At 38.6% G+C, this 17,899-nt stretch overlaps 1 protein-coding gene and 1 pseudogene across 8 annotated transcripts in view; both read left to right on the plus strand.

The window, feature by feature from the left end:
* Positions 1 to 17,899, plus strand: part of HEATR5A (HEAT repeat containing 5A) — a 125,458-nt gene that overhangs the window by 78,631 nt on the left and 28,928 nt on the right. For 6 of the 8 annotated variants that reach the window (XM_031668193.1, XM_031668192.1, XM_031668197.1 and 3 more), the window contains 5 exons: positions 1,919 to 1,945; positions 4,958 to 5,096; positions 10,763 to 10,942; positions 13,232 to 13,471; positions 15,361 to 15,542. In XM_031668193.1, coding sequence (XP_031524053.1) covers positions 1,919 to 1,945; positions 4,958 to 5,096; positions 10,763 to 10,942; positions 13,232 to 13,471; positions 15,361 to 15,542 — 768 coding nt within the window. The remainder of the gene's footprint in view (positions 1 to 1,918; positions 1,946 to 4,957; positions 5,097 to 10,762; positions 10,943 to 13,231; positions 13,472 to 15,360; positions 15,543 to 17,899) is intronic. The other 2 variants (XM_031668198.1, XM_031668196.1) reach the window with 1 other exon arrangement.
* On the plus strand, positions 15,891 to 17,101 carry LOC103886175 (annotated as a pseudogene).

A 17,899-nucleotide genomic window follows, 5' to 3' on the forward strand; every position in this document is an offset into this window, starting at 1 on the left:
ACTATTTATATATTTTTTAGAGGCAGAGTCTCACTTTGTCATCTAGGCTGGAGTGCGGTGGTGCAATCATAGCTCACAGTAACCTCGAACTCCTAGGCTCAAGTGATCCTCCCCCCTCAGCCTCCCAAGCAGCTAGGACTACAGAAATGTACCACCACACCTAGCTAAGTTTTTTTCTTTTTTGTAGAGACAGGGTCTTGCTATGTTACCCAGGCTGGTCTTGAACTTCTGGTCTCAAGCCATCCTTCTGCCTCAGCCCCACAAAGTGCTGGGATTACAGGTGTGAGCCACCATGCCTAGCCCGATAAAACTTTAAAGAGAATGTGACTGACTTTCTGATAGAAACTTTTGTTCCTGCATTTTTTTAGATCTGGGTCAATCATTTTAGGGAAAACAGCACTTACAGGAAAAGGATTTTACCTGTACCATTCAGGGATTCTTCCCCAGGAATATTACTTTTGTGTTTGAAGAGCCATTCCTAAAACCAGTTATTGGAAAAATTTTTTGCTCCTTTGCATTTGATCTTTTACTCTCCATTTAAATTTGGTGATACTGCCATTTTTACTTCTTGTCTTATAGAAGATTTCCATTAATTACCTTTAAAATTTCTCCTTTACCTGATACATTTTTTTTATTAACTAAAGTTTATTGAGAAATGAAGAGCAAGACTAACCCATTAATTCATGATGAATAAAATCTGATCAGCTGGGCACAGTGGCTCACACCTGTAGTTCCAGCACTTTGGGAGGCCAAGGTAGAAGGATCATTTGAGCCCAGGAGTTCGAGACCAGCCTGGGGAACATGGTGAGACCTTGTCTCTACAAAAAATTTTAAGAAAATTACCTGGGAATGACGGTGTGCACCTGTAGTCCCATTACTACTTGGGAGGCTGAGGTGGGAGGATCACTTGAACCCAGGATGTTGAGGCAACAGTGAGCCATGATTGCGCCACTGCACTTCACCTTGGGCAATGGAGCAAGACACTGTCTCAAAAATATAAATAAATAAAATCTGATCAAACTTACTAAGTTTTTTCCTTTCCCAAATCAAAAAAGGGTACATATTACTGCAGGAAAAAAAATAGGCATCAAAAAAAGTTACACATGAAAAAGCACAGAGATTATTATATTATCAGACTTTTGGGTACATTCAGAGCAAGTGAGAAAATCTGAAGTAACAGTTACAAATCGTATGTTAACTCATAATATTCAAGCTGTAAAATTATTTTTTAAATACACAATCATAGTCAAAAATTGTCACTATAATATATTAATTTAGTGTCTCAACATTTTGGTTAGTAATTTATTCTGAATTTATTAGATTGAATTTATTGTATTTTAGAGTATTCACCAAAGTAAGGAAATTGCATTTCATCATTAGGCAAAAGTCTTACAGGAAGGAATTTTCTTCTAACTGCATGCTCTTTAACTTCCATACTGAACTTGGCCTTAGCTACACTAGCAATTCTGAATATTCTCAGTTTCAAAACTTGGCTTCTAAGAGTTAAACTATAATTAACTTCTGATGAGGTAAACCATTAACTTTGCCTCTTGCTGGACACCTGCTTCATGTGAATGCAATCCAGAACACTCCTCTCACGCTCATGTCTCCTTGAATGGGTTCGATACTGAAGCTTAATCAGAGATTCCAAAGAAAAACCTAAAATTAATCGCGTGTACGTTTTAAAATTATATATGTATGTCTTAGAGTTCTTGAGTTGACTATTTTCAAGAACTTGGCTCAACTCGTTTTGTTGGAAAATAAAATATTTGTGGCAAATTTTTAAGCTGAAGCTAAGCCAATTTGAATGATAACTATCAACATTTATATTTTAATGCTTAGCTGACTGTTGTCAAAGTCATCCTAATATTTATCTTTTGGTTTTGTCATGACTGGTGTGTCATTTGTTTTTGTGCAGGAGATCTTGTTGGATAATTCTGTGTTGGTAGGTCCCTGACCCTTGATTCCTAACTTTTTTTGAGTTTTGCGGTGCTGTTTCTTTGTGTCATTTTTTTGGTTGTAGATGTTTGTTTTCCTCTGCATCTCTTTGTTTAAGCGAACCATTAATGCTAAGTCCAGTATGTGTAGCATGTTTCGTGGTGTTTATTTGATACCAATATAAGCAAATCCTTCCTAACCTTCTCCAGCTGGTGCGCTCACTCCTTGCACTAAATTTGGTCTCCTTTTTATTTAGTATATTCATTTCAGAAAATAATTGTAGTTACAGTTTTATTTAATTTCTGTATTTTGCCTGCTTTGTTTGTTTGCCTTAAGCCACTGTATTCCTCTTCCCAATATAAATGCTGGAGAATGACATGGAGACATTAAGCCTCCTATTTTACTTTGTGTGATAGCCTTCAATCTTTTTTCTACCAAACAAGTAAAGGGTACTTCTAAGCATGCTTTTTCTAAAAAATGTTTGACTAGCCTGAATAAATGCTGCACCTGCTTTGTATTATATGCTTGTAAAACTCCAGTTGAAATAACTAGTAGATTTATTAACTTTTCTTTAAAATTGTCTTGTAAAGTGCTTTTTTGGTCATTATTGTTAAATACAACAGTAATCTTGGGAATGAATATTTTTATATTTTATGTAATCTTTTTATATTTTAACTTCTCTGTTATCCTAACCTGCTAACAATATAGTTTCTAAACATGGGATTACATTATACCTTGAGACTTTTCTATGAATGGCATTCCTCTCTATCCACTTTTGGGTTCATAATACAGCTTGAAGGTATAACAGAACATCCTTACAAAGCTATTCCTGCACTCTATCCTGGGTAACAGAGTGATACTCTGTCTCAAAAACAAAAAACAAAAAAACAAAAAAAAGCTGCTCAATGATAGATGCACAAATTTGTTCTGTTTCTTGGCTTCTGATAAAATGTAGAATTTGGCTCTCTTTGCATGTGTTTCTTCTTGTATATTCTTTTTTTCTTTTTTTTCTTTTTTTGAGACAGTTTCATTCTGTCATCCAGGCTGGAGTGCAGTGGTGCAATCTCAGCTCACTGCAACTTCTGCCTCCCAGGTTCAAGCGATTCTCCTGCCTCAGCCTCCCCAGTAACTGGGACTACAGGTGTGTGCCACCATGCCTGGCTTATTTTTGTATTACTAGTAGAGACAGGGCTTGACCATGTTGGCCAGGCTGGTCTCAAACTCCTGACCTCAAGTGATCCACCTGCCTTGGCCTCCCTCAGTGTGAGCCATCATGCCCAGCCCAGGCTGGAGTGCAGAGGCATGATCTCGGCTCACTGGGACCTCCACCTCCCAGATTCAAGCAATTCTCCTGCCTCAGCCTCCCGAGTAGTGGGGATTACAGGCACCTGCCACCATGCCTTGCTAATATTTTTGTATTTTTTAGCAGAGACAGGGTTTCACCATGTTGGCCAGGCTGGTTTTGAACTCCTGACCTCAAGTGATCCGCCCACCTCAGCCTCCCAAAGTGCTAGCGTTACAGACATGAGCCACCACACCTGACACTCTTCTTACATATTCTTTTTTGTTTGTTTGTTTTGTTTTTGTTTTTGTTTTGTTTTTTTTTTTGAGACGGAGTCTCGCTCTGTGGCCCAGGCTGGAGTGCAGTGGCCGGATCTCAGCTCACTGCAAGCTCCGCCTCCTGGGTTTACGCCATTCTCCTGCCTCAGCCTCCCGAGTAGCTGGGACTACAGGTGCCCGCCACCTCGCCCGGCTAGTTTTTTGTATTTTTTTTAGTAGAGACGGGGTTTCACCGTGTTAGCCAGGATGGTTCTTACATATTCTTAATAGCTCCTACTACCTACCTTTTATTTCCTCCCAAAATGTAGCCTCTGCTCTTTACAAAACTTCATCTACTTCAGTCCTGTTTTTCCCACATATGCCATATCTAAAGATCACTATAGAATTATGCCATTATTTCTCAAATTTTGCTTTGAAGATCACTACCATAATATACATATTTATTTTGTAGACCATACCAAACTGATCTTTACTTTCATAGTTAGTACAAAATTTAAAATCTCAACTTTATTTCATATATGAAATCACTAAGAATTTTTATCCATTAACCTTCAACTTGTAACTGAAGTATATTACCAGTCTTATTTGCCATGGGTAGATACAGCCTATTGATACTTACATGGCATCTGTAAGATGTGTACATATATGTATTCTATCAATACATAAATATGTATTGCTATATATAAATTTGGTATTCTGTAATGCTTGTCTCTAGAGAGCATTTTTGGTGAATGTTTTCTGCCTTTATTTGAAAATGCGTTTACTTTATATGTTGTCTGATTAAAATATTATTGTTAAGAGACTACACTAATAATAACTAACATTTACTATTTGGCAGGTACTGTGGTAAGCACTTTGCATGTTACTTTGTGTTAATGTCACAGTAGCCCTGAGAGATGCAGTAGTGTTACAAATGAGGAAACTAAGGCACTCTAGAGGAGTTAAATAATTTGCCCACGGTCACACAGCTAGTAAGTGATGGATCTAGGACTCAAATTGAGATGTTTTGACTCTAGAACCTCCATTTTAACCAATATGCTATATTGCCTGTATGGATTTGTATAAATTTCTGCTTAGAGAATGATAAAACATTATAATATATCTGCATGAACACAAATGTATGAACTGCAACAAAATCCTTTCCATTGTAGTTCTTTTTTTCTCTTAAAACTCTGTTTACTCATATAAATTCTGCTTTCTGACACTGCCAAAAGACTTTTGCTTAGATTTATGAGTAGTGCATAATCTAGTACACATATTACCTATTAAGCTGTTTCTAAGTTATATCATCAGAAATATATTCTAGAATAGTTTCAAGAAGTTCCTATGTATTTATAAATTGTGTCCAGCCCACTGATGGGCTGGACAGAATCAGGAAGGGGTCCAGTGAATATCTGTTAGGCTCACTGAGTGCCAACAAGAATTTTAGCTCTGTCATTCCTTAAATGGTATTTTTCAGGTGAATCTTTATAGCCCCTACTTGTTACTGAGAAGAGCAGTACTGGCTTGCTTACGTCAGCTTGTACAAAGAGAAGCAGCTGAAGTTTCAGAACATGCTGTTATGCTTGCTAAGGATAGCAGAGAAGAGTTGACTCCAGGTAATTCTCTTGATCAAGATTATGTCCAGGTCCAATGATTATTTTTATTTTAAATTTTCCATATATACATGAGTTTTGAAACAGTTTAAAAGTTAATGTGTCTTAAACCTGCTACAAGAAAGAATTGCTAACAGTTATTCCAACCAGTGATGTTACTGGTTTAGAGCAGTGGTTCTCAAACTGGTTTTCAAACCAGCAGTGTATACCTCACCTGGGAACTTGTTAGAAATGCAGATTGGGACCTATCCCAGACCTACTGAACCAGAAATCTGGGAGTATTACCTGGCAATCTGTATTTTTAAATCCATATTTTTACAGTCCCTATGTTAGTGTAGCTGTGTGCCACATAATGGCATTTTGGTCAACAACAGACTGCATTTACAACAGTGGTCCCATAAGATTATAATACCATATCTTTTTTTTCTATGTTTTGATACACAAATGCTTACCATTGTGTTATAATTGCCTATAGTATCCAGTACAGTAAGTTGTTCTACGGGTTTGTAGCCTATGAGTAATAGGTTATGCCATATAGCCTATGTGTGTGTAGTCTGTACCATCTAGGTTTGGGTAAGTACACTCTATGATATTCACATGACAATGAAATTGCCTAACAACACATTCTTCAGAACGTAATCCTATTAAGGCATGCATGACTGTACTAAAGATTGAGAGCCAATGATCTAGAGCAAGTTTTTTCACAGCAGTCGAATGAAATGTGATTAGCCCTTAAATAATTTATCACACATGCCTTTGTTTGCTGCAGAATCTCACTTTCATAAAATTTATTATAGTTACGTCTGCTACAAGTTAAAGAGTTTTTAATGCCCCTTCTTTTACATTTTAGAGCTGAATTAAAGGATTTCTTAACCAGTAGGGATTTAAGTGTATATCACTTCATTTTAAAACTATTATATGAATAACCTGAATTTGCATATGAATTCAAAGAAACTGCTAGCCTACAAAAATAGTAATAATAGGCCAGGCGTGGTGGCTCACACCTGTAATCTTAAGCACTTTGTGAGGCCAAGGCGAGAGGACTGTCTTAGGTCAGGAGTTCAAAAACAGTCTGGGCCCAGACACACTGGCTCATGCTTGTAATCTCAGCACTTTGGGAGGCCAAGATAAGAGGACAGCTTGAGGCCAGGAGTTCAAGACCAGCCTGGTCAACATAGTGAGACCTCATCTCTATTTTTAAATATATATATATTTTATACATATGTATATATATTTTGTGTGTGTGTGTGTGTGTGTATATATATATATATATTTAAAAAAACACCCTGGGCAACATGGCATGACCCCATCTCTACAAAAAAAATTTTAAATTAGCCAGGTGTGGTGGTACACATCTGTAGTCCCAGCTACTAATTAATCAGGAGGCTGAGAGAAGAGAATTGCTTGAGCCCAGGAGTTTGAGGTTTCTGTGAGTTGTTATGCCACCACACTGCAGCCTGGGTAACAGATCAAAACACTGACTCCAAAAAAAACCAGTAATTATCTTACACTCCGGCCAGTCGCAGTTGCTCACACTTGTAATCCCAGTACTTCGGGAGGCCAAGGTGGGCAGATCACCTGAGGTCAGGAGTTCGAGACCAGCCTGGCCAACATGGCAAAACCCCATCTCTACTAAAAATATAAAAAATTAGCTGTGTGTGGCGGCATGCGCCTGTAGTCCCAGCTACTTGAGAGGCTGGGGCACAAGAATTGGTTGAACCCAGGAGGGGGAGGTTGTGGTGGGCCGAAATTGCACCACTGCACTCCAGCCTGGGCACCAGAGTGAGACTCTGTCTCAAAAAAAAAAATCATTTGTGTGTATAGTTTTCAAAGTACTGTCATACTTTTAGAAAGTCATAAACTTCACAGAGCTTTTCAGTATCTTAAGTTTTTAGATCCATAATATATTTTACTATCAATAACAGTTCTTTAAGTAACAGTTTTATTCTTACATTAAAATGTTTAGGGAGCTGAGCCAGTTGTGGTGGCATGTACTTGTAGTCCCAGCTTCCTTAGAGGCTGAGGTGAGAAGATCACTTTAGCCCAGGAATTCAAGGCCAGCCTGAGCAACATAGTGAGACCTTGTCTCTAACAAAAACAAAAACAAATTTTTTGCTTCAACTTGCATAAATCAGCATGGCTGGGCTGCTATTCAGGCATACGTATACATAATACCTAGTATTGTGGGTTTAGTTCCAGACCTGCAATTAAAGCAAGTCAAGAATTTTTTGGTTTTCCAGTGCATATCAGAATTATGTTTGTACTATACTGTAGTCTGCTAAGTGTGAGATAGCATTATGGCTAAAAAAGCAATGTACATACCTTAATTTAAAAATTCTTTATTGCTAAAAAATGCTAACCATCATCTGAGCTTTCAGTGAGTCATAATATTTTTGCTGGTAGAGGGTCTTGCCTCAGTGTTGATGGCTACTTAATCAGGGTGGCGGTTGCTAAAGGTTTGGAGTGGCTGTGGCAATTTTGGCCATTTCTTTTCTTTTTTTTTTTTTTTTTTTTTGAGACAGAGTATTCTGTCTCCCAGGCAAGAGTGCAGTGGCGCCCTCTCGGCCTAGTGCAAGCTCTGCCTCCGGGTTTCTGCCATTCTCCTGCCTCAGCCTCCGAGTAGCTGGGACTACAGGCGCCCGCCACCATACCCGGCTAATTTTTTGTATTTTTAGTAGAGATGGCATTTCACCATGTTAGCCAGGATGGTCTCGATCTCCTGACCTCGTGATCCACTCGCCTCGGCCTCCCAAAGTGCTGGGACTACAGGCATGAGCCACCACGCCCAGCCGGCAATTTCTTAAAATAAGACAGCAATGAAGTTTGCCATATTCATTGACTTCCTTTCATGAAAGATTACTCTGTAACATGCAATGCTTTTTGATAGCATTTTACTTAGAGTAGAACTTTGAAAACTGGAATTAATTCTCTCAAACCTGCTACCACTTTATCAACTAAATTCACGTAATATTCTGAACCCTTTGTTGTAATTTCAACAGTGTTCACAGCATCTTCACCAGGAGTAGATTCCACCTCCAAAAACCATCTAGAATGATGAATTCTTTCCGGAGGTTTTCCGTTACTTTGCCCAGATCAATCTGTCTGTGGCAGCTGTAGCCTTACAATGTATTTTTTAAATAAGACAACTTGAAAGTCAAAATGACTCCTTAATCTGCAGAGTGGATATTGTGTTAACCGGCATGACAACGTTTATCTCCTTGTACCTCTCCATGAGAGCTCTTGGATGACGAGGCGCATTGTCAGTGAGCAGAAATATTTTGAAAATAATCTTTTTTTTTTTTTCTGAGCAGTAGGTCTTAACAGTAGACTTAAAATATTCAGTAAACTGTGTTGTAAACAGATATGCTATCATCCAGGCTAGATTTGGCATAATTCTTTTATTTATTTATTTATTTATTTGAGACAGGGTCTCTCTCTGTTGCCCTGGCTAGAGGGCAGTGGCACGACCTGGGCTCACTGCAGCCTCTACTTTCCAGGCTCATGTGATCTTTCCACCTCAGCCTCTTTGGTAGCTGGGACTACAAATGAATGTCACCTCACCCAGCTAAATTTTTTTGTGTGTTTTTTGTGGAGATGGGGTCTCACTTTGTTGCCCAGGCTGGTCTTGATCTCCTGGGCTCAAGTGATCCACCTGCCTCAGCCTCCCAAAGTGCTGGGATTACAAGTGTGAGCCACCATGCCTGGCCTGAAACCTCTTTTTTAAATAAATTACCCAGTCTTGGGTATGTCTTTATAGCAGTGTGAAAATGGACTAATGTGAAGGACACACCCGTACATGATCACACACCTAAGAAAATCAATATTGATTTACAGCCCTCACACACATTTCCCTAGTCATCCAAAAAATGTCCTTTATGATTCCTCACCTCCTCACCACCACCTAAATCTAAGATCCAGTTATGACTCACATTACCTTAGCCATTATATCTTTTTAGATCCCTAATCTGAAACATTTGTATCACCTCTTTCTGATCTTTGAAAGATAATTTCTCTTTTAAAATAGCCTAATACCAACAAAACAAAACACCCACAAAGGCCAGGCACAGTGGCTCAAGCCTATAATCCCAACACTTTGGGAGGCTGAGGCAGGTGGATCTGAGGTCAGGAGTTCAAGACCAGCCTGGCAAACATGGTGAAACCTCGTCTCTACAAGGTAGTACAAAAAAAGTTAGCTTTTTTTTTGGGGGGGGGGCATGGTGGCACATGCCTGTAATCCCAGCTACTGGAGAGGCTGAGGCAGGAGAATTGCTTGAACTCGGGAGGCAGAGATTGCAGTGAGATTGTGCCACTGTACTCCAACCTGGGTGACAGAGCAAGACTCTGTCTCTAAAAAATAAATAAATAAAATAGAATAGCCTACTAATAATACAACCTTTCAAATCTACATACTTTCATAAATGCTAGATGAGTTAACTCTTCAAGAGAAAATGTATTTGTCTGTTTGGCATTTTCAGAATTAAAGGTAATAGTAGATGCTAGATCAAGGCTTGTATTTCCCCTTTGAGGTATTACTTTGTAGTAAGAATATTGTATAGTGATATATGTTTATTCAGTAGTCCCAATAGCTTAGTTGTAGTAATTAAACAGTGTTTTCCATATAGTGGTTGTTTTCTGTTTGGGCTTTACTCTCACATTAATATATTTTAAAGCTTTATACCAGAATAAGGAAAACTTAATTATGTTTATTTAAAATTAGAAAATAATTATACTGGGCCAGGCGTGGTGGCTCATGCCTGTAATCCTAGCACTTTGGGAGGCCTGGGTATGCGGATCACCTGAGGTCAGGAGTTCAAGACCAGCCTGACCACTGGTGAAACCTGTCTCTACTAAAAATACAAAACTTAGCAGGGCATGGTAGTGGGCGCCTGTAGTCCCAGCTGTTCGGGAGGCTGAGACAGGAGAACTGCTTCAACCTGGGAGGCGGAGGTTGCAGTAAGCCGAGATCACACCACTTCACTCCATCCTGGGTGACAGAGTGTGAGACTCTGTCTCAAAAGGAAAAAATAAATAAATAAGCACTGAATAAAATTTATAAGTATTGAGCTGGGTGCAGTGGCTCAGACCTGTAATCCCAGCCCTTTGGGAGGCTGAGACGGGTGGATCGCCTGAGGTCAGGAATTCGAGACCAGCCTGGGCAATGTAGTGAAACCCCATCTCTACTAAAAATACAAAAAATTAGCTGGGCGTGGTGGCGGGTGCCTGTAATTCTAGCTACTAGGGAGGCTGAGGCAGGAGAACCGCTTGAACCTGGGAGGCAGAGGTTGCAGTGAGCCGAGATTTTGCCCTTGCACTCCAGTCTGGGCAACAAGAGCAAAACTCCATCTCAAATAAAGAGAAAAAAAAAAGTTTTATAAGTATTGGACACTTATTGGGTAAAACTTTTTACCTGATTAAGAAAACATATTAATAATAACATATTAATACTTTTTTTAATGACATTACATAAATTACAGCTATATAGGGTCATAAATAATCCCAAAATTCAAGTGTGAACTAAAATGGATCTCACTAGATTAAAGCACAGTATTTGGGCTAGTTCTTTAAGATATATTTTCATCTAGTATTTGAATAACTACTGAATGTGTGAGCTTGTGATATGGTAGTTTTGTTTTCTGTGTTACTTCAATAGTTGATTTTCTTCTTGTCAGATGCTAACATCAGAGAAGTCGGCCTTGAGGGGGCATTATTGATCTTACTAGACAAAGAGACAGATGAGAGATTATGCCATGATATCAAAGAGACTTTAAATTATATGCTTACATCTATGGCAGTGGAAAAACTCTCCCTCTGGCTAAAACTTTGTAAAGATGTACTTGCTGCATCAGCTGGTAAGTATTGGTCATTAACAGTTAAAATAATAAAATTGAAATTTAAAACTTTACATAAAATTGTTTACCACTGAGAATTCATCAGTCTTGTCTAACTAGCTGGATTCTGATTGTCTGATTATTGCTTTTCTTCAAATGAAGATTATATTTCTAGTGTTTTAGAATTCTCTTTAATTTGAACAATATAAATCCAATACTTAAACCTGCTTTTTCCCTTTGGCTGTCTTAGATGACTTTCCTATATAAAGCAAACTAAAAAGTAGAGTTATTTCTGCTCTAAAAGGTGTGACTTGATTTATATTGTCCCCATCATTTCTTTTCATACATGCAATATATATTTGAGACCAGGTGCAGTGGCTTACCCCTGTAATCCCAGCACTTTGGGAGGCTGAGGCAGACAGATTGCTCAAGTCCACGAGTTTGAGACCACCCTGGGCAACGTGGAAAAACACCATCTCTACAAAAAAAAAATTTGTTTAATTAGCTGGGCCTGATGGCTCACACCTGTAGTCCCAGCTATGCAGGAGGCTAAGATGGGAGGATTGCTTGAGCCCAAGAGGCAGAAGTTGCAGTGAGCCAAGATCATACCACTGCACTCCAGCCTGGGCAATAAAGTGAAACCATGTCTCTACATACATACATACATTCATACATACCCACCCCACCCCTCGCACCATATGAAATTACTTAGTCACCATAAGAGAAAATTACACAAAGTTATGACATTTTGAGCAAGCCAGTTTCACTACATACAATAATGTTAATTTCAAGTAGTATTAGAAAACAGTGTTATTACCCTAATGTCTTTAGTAATACAAGATAATTGTTTATGAGAAAGTATATTTGAATATTTAAAATTCGTATCCTTGGGATAAGAGAGAAAATAAATGAGAGGAAGAAAAAAGAAAAAAAAAAGTTCTTTTCTAAGAACTGTACATAATTTATCTGATTTAAGCCTTTAACCCATCCTATGCATAGGCAATTTTATTCTATTTTATAGAAGAGAAAATAGGCCTGGAGAGGTAACCTGCCTGAGGACATAAGACAGATGCAGTCCTACGCCTACATAACTTTTAAAATCCGCAAGCTTTCCACTATACTTCAGTCCTCCCAACTCAGTTGCCCAAGCCTTAGAATTTAATGTAGCTCTCATGTCTGAATTGTGTGGTAGGAGAAAAGTTAACATCAAATTCCTGGAATGTTTTGTATTCTCTCCTCTGTCTATCTTCATTCTTATTGGTCCCTCTTCCAATAATTTACACTGGCTGTTTCAACTATTACGCTATACATATTTTATTTTTCTAATTTTCTCTTCTGTTCCCCACTACTCAAGAAATTGCAAGGACTTCTTTAAAAGAAAATGTCGCCTGAGCCCAGGTGTTCGAGGGTGCAGTGAGCCATGATTGTGTAACAGAGCAAGATCTTGTCTCAAAAAAAAAGAGAAAGAAAATATGTGTGTGCATAGATAGACTGGTTACGTTTTTCTGGTGTCTCACTTATCTTTTTTAAATTTTGCATTCATGCTCCCTGAGCTCGCTCAATTTTATCTTGCCATTAATTCTTCATCTTCTGTGGTTTGGCTCCATACCTTCTCAGGAAAACACCTTCCAGTCTCTGTTAACTTGACCATAACTTTATTTGTGACATCTTTGGTATTCTAACATGTAAAAAAATATTGACATACAGGATAATACAAGAAAACCAGTTTGCTTTGTTTCATAGCATTAGTTCCATTTTCAGTTGTTAAACAGTTTGTAAATTTAACAGTTAATAAGTAGAGGAGATAATTCACTACTCGGTGACTCCAGCTATCGGTACAATTTTGATACTGTAATGATAGCAATGAGTCTATCCTAAGAAAAATATTTTCAGACAATTTCAGTGGATTCAAGAACCTCCTGAAATCCATACAAGGCTCCAGTGTTAAAACAGCCTTCCCAGTGTATCCCACCCACACGCCCTACTTTTGAGTCTCCTTAAGTACATCCATCTACCTGCAGGGGATTGATAATTATTTCAGTATCTACTATTGTGTTTGTTTTTTATTTTGAGTATAATTTGACAGCTTTGTCATTTTGACCTGTAACAGTTGTTAGAGTGTCTCCTTTAGACAACTGTAGTTGTCTGTAGTTATTAGACCTAATTATTTGATGTTAATAAAAAGATGATTGATCAGTAGCAATTGATAATTGAGCAATTCTAGTCTGAATTTGGAGTCGTTTTTGTGTTCCTTTTGATATATATATCTTTTAATTGATTATAATTACATATGTTCTCCTTTTATAAAAGATTGTACAGCTATAACTTGTGTGGATACAATGCAAGAAGAAGAAGGAGACAAAGGGGATGATGCCTCAGTCCTGACCACCAGACATGACGAAAAATCCCATCCTTTTACCAATCCTCGATGGGCTACTAGAGTCTTTGCTGCTGAGTGTGTCTGTAGGATAATTAACCAATGTGAGAATGCTAGCAGTGCACATTTTGACATTGCTTTAGCACAAGAAATGAAAAAAAAAGATTCAAGAAGTAAGTGACATAGTGATGAAAACACCAAATGATATATGTAAAAGTGCTGTCTGCTTACGGTTTTATTATTTTAAAAATGAAACTAGCCAGACACAGTGGCTCATACCTACAATCCCAACACTTTGGGAGGCTGAGGCAGGAGGATCACTTGAGCCCAGGAGTTTGAAACCAGCCTGGGCAATAATGAAATGTTGTCTCTATTAAAAATTTTTTTTAATTAGTGGGGCATGGTAGCATGCACTGATAGTTCCAGCTACTTGGGAGGCTGAGGCAGGAGGATCACTTGAGCTTGTAGTGAGCTGTGATCACATCACTTCATGTTTAAATATGTTTGTAATGGTTAAGCTTCTTATATTGGTATTCACTTTAATGAGCATGTGCAATGCATTAAGTTTATAGAAAATAATTGGTTCTTGGGAATTAGTATGAACATTTACTAGTTCTCAAAAATTATTTCCTGGTTTGTAACTTGGGCCAGTTTTTGCTTATAGATTATTTTAATATCGTAGATATTATAATCTGTTATAACTAGAAAACATTTGAACTTTTCTCAATGTTAAGTAAACCTGATTGTAAGACCATTTTGATCACCTCTTACTGTTCAGCTGTATTATTTTTACCTATTTATGTTTGTCTTTATGGTTTGATGTCTGATTTTTTAAATTCACTTAAGCTAATATGTTCAAAGATACAATATATATTTGTTCTTTTTTTTTTTTTTTTTTTTTGAGACAGCATCTCGCTCTGTCACCCAGGCTGGAGTGCAATGGCATGATCACAGCTCACTGTAACCTCAATCTTCCAGGCTCAAGCAATCCTCCCACCCCAGCCTCCCGAGTAACTGGGACAACAGGCATATACCACCATCCCCATCTAATTTTTTAATTTTTCTGTAGAAATGAGATCTTATTATGTTTCCTGGGCTGGTCTCAAACTTCTGGGCTTAAGTGACTCTCCTACCTCAGCCTCCCAAAGTGCTGGGATTATAGGCATTAGCCACCACACCTGTCCACAGTTCATATTTCTAAATTCCTTAGAAGTGTTCTTCACCAGACAAAAGAATTACAAAGCAAAATGTTGCTGTTGCCAGTCTGAGTATGAATTAGGTATCTCTGGTTTAATTATTTTTTAAGTATACATTTATTGAGTCTCTTGTGAAGAGCACTGTGCTAGATACTTACAGTTGAAAAACATACATGCTATAGATACTTACTGATTCCTGTGCTCTCAGTTAAAGTTGTAGTTGGCATTTACTAAGATATGTTGATTTCTTCTGTTAAATGATTTTCTTGTATCTCTCCACAGGAGGTATATTATACCAAACAATGTGTTGTAGGAATTAAAGGAATTCCCACTTATCATTTCTGCAGCTAGAAATGTTTTTTATACTCCCATCATTTGTATATTTGGCAATATATGTAAAAATAAGATATTGTAGTTCATATAAAGAGCCACATACAACTTTTTTTTAAAGGAACATTACGTCTTAGCTTCAACTTGACATAAAGAGGATAAATTTCTGCTTAATTAATCAAAGCCCAAAGTCTCCTCTGTACCAACTAATGTACTTTTATCATAAAATCTGAACAAAATTTTATTGAAGATACTATTAGGACTCTTAAAAAATGCTAATTCTGCCCTGAGTAGCTATAAATACTTACTAGCTTTGGGACAGTTTTTTTGTGTGTATTTACAGTGTACATTAAATCCAGCTTTAAAGTCTCTATTTAACAAACAGTAAAAACAGTATTTCAAGTCAGAGGTACTTAAAGTCTAGGTTATAAAATTAAAGGAGGAAAAATTATCACTTAATGTAAGTCTTAGTTCCAGCACATTTTTTTGATGTTTTCTAATCTTTTTTTCTCCCAATATGTTTTTTAATCTTACAGATGACTTTTTGGTGCTGCATCTTGCTGACTTAATTCGCATGGCTTTTATGGCTGCCACAGATCACAGTGACCAGCTCCGTCTTTCTGGCCTTGAAATGCTGTTAGTTGTTATTCGGCGATTTGCAACTGTTCCAGAACCAGAGTTTCCAGGTCATGTGATTCTGGAACAGTATCAAGCCAATGTAAGCACTTTCTGTTAGAGAATTTTATTATTAAACACACAGATAAAAAGTCTATGAGGCCAGGCACGGTGGCTCACACCTGTAATCCCAGCACTTCAGGAGGCCAAGGCGGGTAGGTAGCTTTGAGTTCAGGAGTTCAAGACCGGGCAGCATGACGAAACCCCATCTCTACCAAAAATACAAAACTAGCTGGCATGGTGGTGTGTACCGGTAGTCTCAGGCTGAGGTGGGAGAATCACTTGAGCCTGGGAGATGGAGGTTGCAGTGAGCTGAGATTGTGTCACTGCACTCCAGCCTGGGTGACAGATCCAGACACTGTCTCAAAAAAAAAAGTCTGAAACTGTCTGAGGATGGGAAAGTTAAAAAATAGAAGAAGAAGAAGAAAGGGGGAAAGAAAAAGAAAGAGAGGGAGGGAGGGAAGAAAGAAAGGAGGAAGGATCTGTCTATGAACCAAATTGGGATATCACTTCATAAATGAGTATGTATCTCTGCTAACGTATCACCAGTATAATCCATATATAGAAAGTACATGTCTTTGAAGAAGAAATCTTTCAGTTAATATTTTATAAAGCTTCAAGTAAAAGCAAAGTACATAAAACATGTCTTTTGGGCACAGTAGTATGCCTGTAGTCCCAGCTCCTTAGAAGGATGAGGCAGGAAGATCACTTGAGCCCAGAAGTTCAAGTCTAGTCTGGGCATCATAGGGAGACCCCCATCTCCACGGAGGGGGAAAAAAAGGCCCTATTAAAGAAAACAAAAAAAAAAAAAAATGAGTGTTTTATAACTTTAAAGGTTAATTTTCGGGGTAGAAGAAGCTGAGCACTGAGACCAAGGGCTAAAGATGGGAGACTGAAAAAATGCAGACCACCGGGGTACTACTCATTTCTCCAGCTCCGATCTGCTGTTGTACCAGGGGTCTAATCAGGCCTGTGTCTACCTCCTCCTTGAATAGCCCAGAAAATTCATCTAAACAGCCTTCCTACAGCAACTCCCCGTTCCAGGTGGCCAGACAGGAGTTCTAGGCCAGTGTTGTCTCCCGGGACATTGACACAGCAGCCAAGTTTATTGGTGCTGGGTCAGCTGCAGTTGGTGTGGCTGGTTCAGGGGCTGGCATTGGAGCGGTGTTTGGCATCTTGATTATTGGCTATGCCAGGAACCTGTCTCTCAAGCAGCAACTCTTCTCCTATGCCATTCTGGGCTTTGCCCTGTCTGAGGCCATGGGGCTCTTCTCTTCTGTTTTATGGTCTCCTTCTTCATCCTCTTCACCATGTTAGGCTCCGTGGGGGTCACCTGCCTATGCCTGCAGCTGCAACTTCATGCCATTCCTGGTGCTGGGGTGTGCTAAGCTTTACCATTAAACACAACATTTCTCTAAATAAATAAATAAATAAAGGTTAATTTTCATGATATATAAAAACTCCTTCATTTATTTTCTAGACCTAGGAAATCATTCAGATGTCTGTGAGGTTTTTGTTGTTGTTTTTGAGACAAGGTTTTACCCTGTTGCCCAGGCTGGAGTGCAGTGGCATGATTTTGGCTCACTGAAACCTCAAGTAGCTGTAACTACAGCCAAACGCCACCATGCTTGGCTAACTTTTGTATTTTTTTTGTAAAGACAGAGTTTTACCATGTTGCCCAAGCTGGTCTCAAACTCTTGGACTGAAGTGATCTGTCTGCTTCCACCTCCAGTGTGTTGGGACTACAGGCATGAGCCACCAGGCCCAGCCCAAGGATTCAGGTTTCTATTACTGGTTTTGTAATATTTTTAACTGATTATTTGACTGGTCCATTGAACAATTTAAGAAGAACAAGGAAGATAACAAAATCATCAGCTGTCTTGTAATCCTTTAACAGCATTCATCCAAGGAGATCTCTCTTTATTATTCAGAAGCAACTTCTGATGGCTAGCAGTTAGGGAGTCCAGAGCAGTTCATCAGTTGATTAGTGGTCTTTTTCACTTTGTTCAGCTAATACCAACATATGCTTAGGGACAAAACAAAATGAAGGGATTAAAGTTACTTGGAACTATCATGTTAGAGGCTGGGCGCAATGGCTTACGCCTGTAATCCCAGCACCTTGGGAGGCCGAGGCGGGCAGATCACCTGAGATCAGGAGTTTGAGACCAGCCTGGCCAACGTGGTGAAACCCCATCTCTACTAAAAATACAAAAATGAGCTAGGTGTGGTGGCAGGCTCATGTAATCCCAGCTACTCCGGAGGCTGAGGCAGGAGAATCACTTGAACCCAGAAGGCAGAGATTGCAGTGAGCTGAGATCGTGCCATTGCACTCCAGCCTGAGGGACAAGAGCGAGACTTTGTCTCAAAAAAAAAAAGAAGAAAAAAGAAAAACTATATTAG

The sequence above is a fragment of the Papio anubis genome, chromosome 7 (genome assembly GCF_008728515.1).
Source record: "Papio anubis isolate 15944 chromosome 7, Panubis1.0, whole genome shotgun sequence".
Taxonomy (NCBI): domain Eukaryota; kingdom Metazoa; phylum Chordata; class Mammalia; order Primates; family Cercopithecidae; genus Papio; species Papio anubis.